The sequence below is a fragment of the Phoxinus phoxinus genome, assembly GCF_949152265.1.
Source record: "Phoxinus phoxinus genome assembly, chromosome: 8".
NCBI classification, from domain to species: domain Eukaryota; kingdom Metazoa; phylum Chordata; class Actinopteri; order Cypriniformes; family Leuciscidae; genus Phoxinus; species Phoxinus phoxinus.
Window position 1 is genome coordinate 28,502,622 of NC_136883.1, and position 10,720 is coordinate 28,513,341.

The 10,720-nt window shown below is 36.4% G+C and overlaps 1 protein-coding gene across 1 annotated transcript; it reads left to right on the forward strand.

Annotated features, from left to right (window-relative positions):
• Window positions 1–226: 226 nt before the first annotated feature.
• Window positions 227–4,027, forward strand: nts (neurotensin). The gene is made up of 4 exons (XM_079621525.1): window positions 227–511; window positions 1,109–1,170; window positions 2,507–2,737; window positions 3,628–4,027. Exons 1-4 carry the CDS (start codon window positions 421–423, stop codon window positions 3,769–3,771), a joined length of 528 nt encoding a protein of 175 aa, XP_079477651.1. The 5' UTR covers window positions 227–420; the 3' UTR covers window positions 3,772–4,027.
• The last annotated feature ends 6,693 nt before the right edge of the window (window positions 4,028–10,720 follow it).

Here is a 10,720-nt window from a genome sequence, read left to right on the forward strand (position 1 = left end):
ATCAAAGTGGTTTCTGAGGTGTTTGCTGATGTCATCATGACACAGGACAAGGGGGCGAGAGAGAGAGAGAGAGAGAGAGAGAGAGAGAGAGAGAGAGAGAGAGAGAGAGAGAGAGAGAGAGAGAGAGATATGGAGATGGATATGGGAGGGGTAGAAACGATAGTGCGGCTCCTCTGACATCATAGAGGCTCTTATATACCGGGTGGCATGGAGCCCGCCATTCCTCACTTCACTTCTGAGAAAGCCAAGAGAAGACACCGCAGACAGGTTGGATAGGAAACCAAGAAGAGAGCATCGTGACTTCTGCAGGACGCGCTGTGATTTTCTCTGTCACTCTCTTACAACTTATCTCTCGTATTCTTCCATCCGTTTTCATACCATTTTATGACCTTTAACCTTATGGACTTGGGCCCAGCTTGAATGTACAGAAACTGTGGGACTACCAACAACATGCAGATGCAGCTGACCTCCGTTATGCTCCTTTTTTTACTGTGTAATGGACTATGTTCAGGTATGTTCAGCACTTTTATCACTTTATACAGACTGATTTTACTTCTGCTTATCTAGCTAAATTTAATCACCATTCAAAATGACCAATACATTGCTAGATAAATATTTTATGATGATGATCTTTCCTAGCTAACATTCACATTAAAAAAAGATGTCTTTTATGGTCTTAGATTTAGTATACAGTAACTATATCTTTATCTTACTGATATCGAGAATTATCATCATTTTCATAAATAGTATTGATCATGTTTGGATAACTGTATTAGAAAGTGAATAAAGATAAAACAACTTTTATATATGGCATAATCACAATTTCCCTTTGAAATAAATAAGCCACTTACTTAAAACTCTAAAAGTATTGCAGACATTAATGTTAAAACCTTATATATTTAAAACATGTTGCAGGGCCAGAGTTGTATCTTAAGGTTCTTCTACCCATCTCAAAAACCCATTTCACTTTTTCGTTAGATCTAACCGAATTTAAAACACACTCACTACTGCCGACAAGAAACTCGCAGAATGTATTTGTACTTTGATGTGTACATTCTCAGTGCTACGTTTAAAACATGTCAACGTTGTGTGTTTTCTCCCTCTTCAGATATAGACCAGAGAAAAGGGGCAATAGAGGAAGAGGTACTGAGAAGTCTCCTCACTTCAAAGGTACAGTACTGCTTTTAAAACACCTGTTGAGCCTAAGCCAACAGAGGCAATACTGGCCTTATATGGGGCCTTAATATAGATATGCCCTTTGACTGAAGGGTAGCTGAATTTTAAATGAAAGTCATGGTTATTTCATGGTTTCTGGTTTTGTGAAAACAGCATGGTGCCAGTACAGAAAAATAGAAAAAAAACCCTAAGATTTAAACATTTTTTCCCAAAGTTTAACCAATTTATATTTAATACCAGATTATATTAAACATAAAGAATATTCTTTACCAGCTAAATATTTTTACAAAGGCATGAGAAGCCCTTTCAGAGATTAGCACATGGATGTGGGATAGTAAATTTATGTTTGTGCTCCTGTCACTTAATGATTTATAAAAAGGTTATTGTCTTGATGAACGCCATGCTGTACAGCGCTCCATAAATGTAGATGCTAAGTGATGTTAAATGTAACACGAAATGACACGTTTAAAAATAATATTGATTCAGGCAGCAAATCAGGAGCAGTGTACTCAAAAAGAAAAATGGATGAAGCTTTTACGCTCTATTGGTGGACCAAATGATGTGCCATTGCCCAAAATAATGCTCAGCTGCCTTGTTCATTCATTGAGCAATATTCTGTAATGCATCAACACCCATTATCTATCATCAGCACATCTGACTATTATCCATTATCAATAGAGAATATCATAGCATCATGGTGTGTGTAATTTTCTACAGATTTTCTTTTTAACTCGGACCACAATTTCTGGCGAGACAGCTTTTCTAACTATCAGTATAGACAGCAGAGTTAATTATGACTTTAAATATGGACATTAAATATTATGTCTTTAATGCTAATACTTTTAAAATGTCAGCTGGCCAAGTCTAATTAACTAGTGAAACAGAGTTACTTTAATGGCAGATCGACAGCCTGCGGGTCTTTGACATGTGCCATTTTCCTGTTATTTAAAAAAAGAAAAATCTTTCAGTTTGATATGTTTCAATTACTGAGAATATTAACTCTTGTTTTTGATATCAGATCCATGAACTGGAAGGGGATTGTGTTATTTAAGAACAGTGTAATATAAGACTTACCCAAACTTACAGCCAACAGGTTGAAAAGAGATTTCCAGATATCCCGGCAGGCCTTGATCTAGTTAGATTCATCCTGTGAAGCCCAATAAAGTGGCTAGAGAAAGCTCAAAATGTGCTTATCCATTATTGGCACCCTGTAAGTGGGCTGAGAAAATAGCAATGGTTGGAGACAGCATGACTTTTATATAAGGTGAATTATAGCTGATACTGAGATTGAGTTATTGTAAACATTTTTGCTCTCTCGCGGTGTGTGCAGGTAAAGCAGGGCAAGCACATCGCCCCCTTGTGGCAGCTGCCGCTCCCGGATGTGTGCAGGTTGATCAACAGTCTCGGGGAGTCGAGGCTCGAGTCCTGGGGCAGCGAGGAGGAGCAGGAGGACACCGAGGTTCAGGCTGACTATGAACAGAGGGTCTCGGGTACCCTCGCACAAATGCTTGAGGAAATGCATGACCTTCAGAACCTCTGCAGGGTCCTGCAGCCTAGAGAGGTGAGAATCGACACAGGCATTGAGACAATAAACAAACAGTCGACTTTGAACATGCTCTCTTGTAAACGCAGATTTCTTCTTCAGCCACTTAACAATTCATAACAAGGAATCATTTTCTATATTTGAAATATAAACATTGATGTAGATTTTACGTTAAAAAGCACCATGAAAGAAGAAATATTTCAATTACTTTTTACAATAAATCTCGTTTGTTGATGCATTAGCTAACATGAACTAACATGAGCAAGTATTTATTAGTCTTTGTTAACATTAGTACAAAACAAATCATTGTTCATGTTCACAGTGCATTACCAAATGTTAACAAACACAACTTTAGATTTTTAAAACTGTATTAGTAGATGTTAAACTAATACAACAAATATTAGTTCATGTTTACTAATGTATTTCACTAATGTTCAAAAAATGAAACCTTATTGTAAAGCTTAATCGAAATAGCTTATGCTGCCAAATTGATTACAACACATAAAGGGGCTAAATGGTTTATAAACATTTGAATTCCTGTCATTAGCTGATGAATTTTATTCTATAGCACTACAGCACCAATTGCAAACCCTTTTTCTTAACAAATCTAGAGTGAATTGCTTTGCTTAAAAGTGACAGGAGATTTTGTTTAAACTCCAGTTCGTGGGTCAATTAATGGGTCATTAAAGATCGCACAAATTACACATGCCTTTAAAGTGCACCTCTGAGACTCCATCAGATATACATCTTATTCAAGCACACTTCAGTGGAGCTCTGAGGAGAAATGATTATCCAGGCGACAAACTGAGCGTCAGTCATGACTCATGACGTGGCAGACGACTGACAGCATTGTCCACCCAATTGGACAATTGCTGTAATAATCTGAGGGGCGCTGTCTTTCATTTCAGCTTCAAGACGACCAAGAATATCTGGAGCTGGACAAAAACAGCGACAGTCCACTGAAGAGGAAATCTCCCTATATACTAAAAAGGCAACTACGTACCAATAAATCAAGACGGCCGTACATTCTGAAGAGAAGTGTGTATTACTGATGCTCAAGACCCACAGACGGAAAGACATTTTTACATTTTGTGAATATGTGTCTGTTTTCACTGTCATAGTATTATATATAGTAATTGTATGTTCTGTTTTAGCTAAACCTTTATTTATTTATGTGATTCCAAAGTCAATCCCTTCTTCTTCATTATGGGATGGACGATGTAAATAAAACAGCAGTCTATTCAAGAGTTTATTATATTTATTTATTTAATGTATTTTTCTTCCAAATGTAATTAAATCACACTTATTAAAACTATTTATGATACATTTATTATTATTATTCAGATGTACATGATATAAAGAACATTTATGACGTATTTTGAGTGGCTGAAATACTAAAATGTGTAACTTCTCTCAGTGTATACACAGTAAATATAATATATAGGTGGAAAGTTTTATTCCAGCTTTAATTCTTGTCCCAGAACAAATAATGACCACATAAACAGATTTGAACCAATCACATGATAGAAGAGGAAGAGGAATACAAAAATGGATCACAAGACTTTGAGACACAAGAAATTGTCGCAAGCAAAAATTGTGAACAAAAATAAGCTATTAATTATGCTTGGACTTTCAGTTTAAAGAAATGATGTGGCATCTACATCTGTATTGAGATTGATTGATATGACGATTAGCTGATCAATAACACATCATTTGCAATTCCCTACTACTGCAACATCCTTAAGACAAAAGCTACGGTTTGACTAGTCTGCCCTTCAAACAACACATAATCGGTTTAAAATGTGGTCTGTAATAGAATGTCATATTAAACTCTCTTCTGGACCCTAGCTGACATGCCAAAGCAATTAAGAAAATAACTGGGAAATATATTCCATTAAACTCCATTAAGGACATTTGACTCATTCCATGAGTAACAAAACAGTGATGAATGCTCAATGATTTGTCAAACCCAGAGCTATATGCACATCACTTTCATTAATGAAATGGAAAAGAGAGAGCTTGTTGGTTTTCATTTCTCTAATTGGCCAGTGCTGATTAAAAATACTAACGCAGCTAAGTAATTGGCTTCAAAATGTGCTGAACAACTCAAATATATTTATCTGTGGCCTTTTAACACAGTAGGCTGCAGTGGTAATGATCCTGATACAATTAATGATTCAAACTCCAAATTCACTGTATGGTATATATATATATATATATATATATATATATGTATATATATATATATATATATATATATATATATATATATATATATATATATAAACAAAAATATCAACAAAAGCAAAAATGGTTGTGTACAAGGTGTTTGTATTTTAAAGATAATCCAGTAAATAATCAGAGACTGTTCACCAGTAGATGGCAGTACAGTCTAATGCAATACAGGCCCTGAAAAGGCAGCAAGTTAAGATACCTTGCAAGTGATAAAGAGTATTTTTCATTTCAAATATCAAACAACATAGATGTCATTTTTTATTTTATATAGCAGTGCAATTGTGTAGTTCATTGGGAAATTATATACAAGAAACATGTCAAATAAAGATGAAGAGACTATGTCATTACTATAACTTCTATGATTTAGTAGTGGCAAAATAAATCTTTCGGTTATGTTAATATTATAGGCATTAAAGCATTTAGAGGAATATGCCATTAATATAGAGAGGAATAATAATTTGTCATTATGTAGAAAGTAAACAAAGTTGTCTCTTTCAACCTAAGTAATCTAAATGTGATAAAGGGAAAAGTTTTTTTTTTTCATCAATAAGACATATGTTTTTAATAGTGGACATCTAATGTATCACTGTCTTTGAGGGACTTGGAATGTTTTTATTGATGCACGTGTGCAATCCTGTTTAGAGAGTGCTTTTCTCTCTCTCTCTCTCTGTGTTTTTTTTTTTTTTTTTTTTACAATTTCTGCAGGCATTGATCGCATATGGCTGCTTGTCTTGTTTGTCACTCACTTTATTGCCTGCTGCTGAAGTCTAGAAAAACAGCCGTGTCCTTCGACAAGGTCCCACACAATACAGGAAGACAGCCACATATCTCTGTATTTACAGAACACTGATTATTTGATGGTTGCTGGTGTGCTGCAATGTGTTTGATATTTGACCAAAGCTGCAACTGTCTACCTATCCAACACTACATAAACATATATAACATTTATAATGTACTATTTTAAATATATTGCACATTATTTTAAATATGTCACGCATGAATTCTGTTGCTGTCCGTTCCAGTAAACAGTCTGTCTTTACTCATGCAAAAAAAAAAAAAAAGTGAATTCTTTGAAAAAGGTCATGGATTGTGAATGGACACTGGGGAAATGCAGTCCTCATAAGCATCATCTGTTGTGTCCATGCTAGTGCTCCTTAATTGTTTTGGCCACAATCCAGTGCTGGAGCTCTCTTTTAATTTAGCTCAAATTTTCCAATAGAAGCACAGATTGACAGTTTAACTTAGCCACGGATCTCTGCTGCATCCTGGGCCTGATGCAAAATGAAAGTCATTGCCTTCATCTGGCCTGGGCGGAGCATCTCCTACCAGCCAGTTACATCAAGATAATTGCTTGTGAAAGAACGAGATTAGTTCTCTTTGTGAGATCTCTGATTGTGTGGATTGAATCTGATTGTGTGAATTGGATGATGGTATAACAAGCATGACCTTGTTCTCTGCCTGCAGAGTAAATAATTAGGGCCTGCATATGGGCAGTATTACCCAGCTCAGAAGTGACAGCCTCTAACAGGAGAGACTGAACTAATCGAACTTACTGTCTTCTCGAAATGAACCAAATTGAAATGACCTCCTCTAAAGCAAAAACAGGTCCTCATCGAGAGTTCTCAAGAAAAAAAAGCTACACTTATTACTTCAAAATGAATGGCCTGGTGGTCTAACAAACCACAGGACACAGTGTTCCATCAAACGTTTAAAATATAATTTTAGTTTTGTATTGGTGCGGATACACTCTTAAAAATAAAGGTTCCAAAAAGTTTTTCTTAATGCCCTAGAAAAAACGTTTTGGGCTGAAAAGAACAATTTATTGTTAGTTTGAAGAACATTTTAATAATATTAAGGACCTCTTCCCAATACACAGGTGAAACTCGGAAAATTAGAATATCGTGCAAAAGTTCATTTATTTCAGTAATTCAACTTAAAAGGTGAAACTAATATATTATATAGACTCATTACATGCAAAGTGAGATATTTCAAGGCTTTATTTGTAATAATTTTGATGATTATGGCTTTTTATGGCCTTTTATGGCATACAGCTTATGAAAACCCCAAATTCAAAATTAGAATACTGTGAAAAGGTTTTCACAGCTGTAAGCCATAATCATCAAAATTATAACAAATAAAGGCTTGAAATATCTCACTTTGCATGTAATGAGTCTATATAATATATTAGTTTCACCTTTTAAGTTGAATTACTGAAATAAACTGAAATTAACTTTTGCACGATATTCTAATTTTCCGAGTTTCACCTGTAAAGCACATGTTGTGCAATGGAAAGATTCCAAGGATGTTAAAGGTTCTTCATGGAACCACATCACAATGAAGAACTGTATTTTTAATAACATACAATAGCAAATAAAATTGCACAATTTGCTTATTTTTTGTGTTATATGTCAATGAAACAATATGCATCTATTACTTTTGAATGTAAATACATTTTGATTAAAAAGTCAACATATTTAAACTTTTTTCTTAGGTCAGATAGTCTATTTAAACTAAGTAGGCAGTTCTTGGCCACATGAAAAGGTTTTGTCAAAAGTCTGAATTATGTGTTGGCTGGGTTAGATTGCTAGAACTTTCACATGGATAATACTTTAAAGTAATGACATATTCTACAAACAAATAGCCTATTAAAACCATCCCTTCGACATTACCCTAAAAGCAAAGAAACCCCCCAAAAAAGCAACCTTATCCAATTTGTTCCTCTCCTCTGCTGGCTCTTTTTAAAGTTCCCACTAGAGCCTGATGGTCTTCGACAGGCTTCAAGCAGAGCCATTAAAGAGCCTGATGGAGACGGCGGCAGTAATTGTCACACGGGAGGAAAGAAAGGTAGCCACTACGCGGGCTTTTAAATGAGCTGATTGCATCTCTTTGGTTGCCAAAATTTAAATGACTACCCGCAACGTCGCACCTCTATTTTCCAAGCCTTGCTCGGTTATTACATGGCCTGCAATGGGAAAGAGGGAGAGTGGATAGGCCAGAGTGCCTTTGTTCTCCGCAGCACCGCAGTCTCTCCCGTTTTTAGCGCTCCCAACAGTGCGGTGCTTTTAAAGAAGAGCCTTGGGAAATGAGCTATCTCCACTCTACACGCAGGGAAAACCCTGCCATTAATCTTTAATTAAGGCTGTTACAATGGAGAGGGACACTGCAGTAATAGGAGAGAGAGAGAGCAAAGAGGTCTATAACAACAGGAGACAGACAGCGTATGAGTACATTAGTACCAGCTCATTCAACCATCATCAAAAACACGTCCTCTCATCATCTAACAGACTTTGAAGAGGACCCATGTCTCTTCAGCAAGACAGATCATTTTACTATTATACAGCGTATTGAACTTTCCCAAATATTGATGTATTACGGGGTTGCATCTGTAATGGGTGTATAATATTTCCATGATAGCGAGGGCAATCTGTGTTTGGGTGTATTGATCACACCCTCACAGGAGAACATGGATTAATATCTTGCCTAATGGCTCATTGCTTGCAAATTGATCCTTAACACTCTCTATTCTGCCTTAAAGTTGGATGTAAAAGAACAGATTAACATCATAACTGTAAAGAAAAAAGAAAAGAAATAGTCATTGCAACTTAAAATGAGAAGACAGAGTTTACTAAACTAAAGTTGGTCTTTTAATGAACTTAATACAGTAAACTCCATTATAATAATAACAACAACAAATGATCAATTTAAAGATTAAAAAAAGATTAGTTACCATATACTGTGTATTCCTATAATGTAGGGGTGTAACGATTACCAACTTGTAACGATTCGATACATATCACGATACTAAACTCACGATACAATATTATTGTGATACTCCAAGAGCTTTGGTAAAAAGGTTAACAAAAAATGTACTGGTGATTAAAATGGTAAATTTGGTATTGTGGTTGTAAATTAGGGGTGGGCGATATGGCACAAAAAAAAATAAAAATAAAAAATAGGTAACAAAATGTAAAATAAAAAAGAACGGACACTGACTTGGACACACCGAAACCGGCACGGACACACCGGCATGGTGAACGGCAACGGAACAGACACTGGCACCGGCACAGACATGAACAAACCGACACGGACACCGGCACAGACACACTGGCACGGACATGGACACACCGGCATGGACACCGGCACCGGTAAGGGCATGGACACACCGGCACCAACACAGACACACCGGCACAGACACACCAACTGATAAGACATTTGGCATTATCAGGACCCACAAATATTCCCCCATTGCATTATTGTACATTAAATTTAACATGAGCAGTTTAATGCAGTACTGACACTAAAACTCTGAAAACTAGATTTTTTTGGTATGGGTGAACTATACACAACAGATTGTCACTAGTATCCACAATACATATTGTTGCATTTTTGTATTGCGATATATTGTAAATATAATGTAAACCTCAAAGTGTTTGGATCAAGATCAAGATGTTAGCTTATTACACTTTAAGTTGTACAAACAAAATTGAACAGCCATTCTAGAGTATTGTACTAACCAAAAGGAAGAAACATCACTAAAAGGAACACAACTCACTCTAACAACTTTTAAAACAAAATGGCATCAAAAACACTAAAATAAAATTATTCCTATATTCTCGTATTGCTTAAAACACATTATAACACTATTCAAGTGCAAAGGATTATGGGTATTCCCCCAGCCACAATGCTCATCCAATGGACTCGCTCAGTACCGGATGCAACAAAAGTTTCCACTTCATAGACGTTCACAAAGTTTCCTCACAAAATCTACAAAAATACAGCCTAGGTCATTGCACAAAAAATACATTATAATAATAAGGTCAATATAGCAACACCTCAAATGGCATCCACAGTTCTGAACATCATTAATGAAACTGCTGAGCATGCATAAGAGTTGTACATTGTACAGTTCAATAAATGTTTAAAACAGATATATATAGTTTTTTTGTATGTATATGTTTCTTTAATATGTATATATATATGTTTTTATACGATTTAAGTTTCTCCTAACACATCAAAGTACAAAACCCTTTGCGGAGCCTTTAATTTGGAAGTGTCCATGCAATCAGTTCAACTATCACATATCTTCCCACTCTGTCTCGTGTCAAAGTGTCTCTCTCTGGCACCGGCAAGAGAGGGATCCATCAACTGCTGTAGAGTGATGGGCACCATCAGTTTCATAAAGCTGCTCCAATGAGGGAGAGTGTCATCAGACAGTAGTTAATACTTATGAAACTTTAATGGTTTACTGATGAAAGCTGCGTAGAGGAGCAGGCAGGAGCCCAGAGCAACACTCCGAGGGGAACAGCAGGATAAATGAGACTAATTATTGTATGAGGGTAGATCCGGTTCCAGCGCCCCTAGCATGATATGTGACAGCAGCTGAGAAAAGCCAGATGTGTGTCTCCACCTTGGTGCATTGCAGTGATGGGATATTAAACCACGGTGGCTCAGGGGACAGTAAGCATAGCCAGAAATGGTCCATTCCAACACCTGTGGCATTGTGTCTCTGGGTCCACAGATAAACACCTGCTTATCGGTGTAAGGTGTGTGCTAACCAGCTAATGATTGCCATGAAACGGATCCTTTGTTCTTATCGGACAGGGACTACAGGTCTTATTTTATTCCAGGTTTATCCTCCTCCCCTCCGGATTCATCTAAACCACTTGAATCCGTGCTGTAATTGACTCAGGACTGTCTTATTAAAAAAAAAATGGCACAGCTCGGTTGCAGTGCTATGTCAGCGAGACATGAATATGTAATTCTGCA

Coding starts and splice junctions, on each gene's coding strand:
- nts (XM_079621525.1), top strand. CDS start 421: ATGTACAGAAACTGTGGGACTACCAACAACATGCAGATGCAGCTGACC. Junction 512..1,108: donor GTGTAATGGACTATGTTCAG/GTATGTTCAGCA, acceptor CTCCCTCTTCAG/ATATAGACCAGAGAAAAGGG. Junction 1,171..2,506: donor GAAGTCTCCTCACTTCAAAG/GTACAGTACTGC, acceptor CGGTGTGTGCAG/GTAAAGCAGGGCAAGCACAT.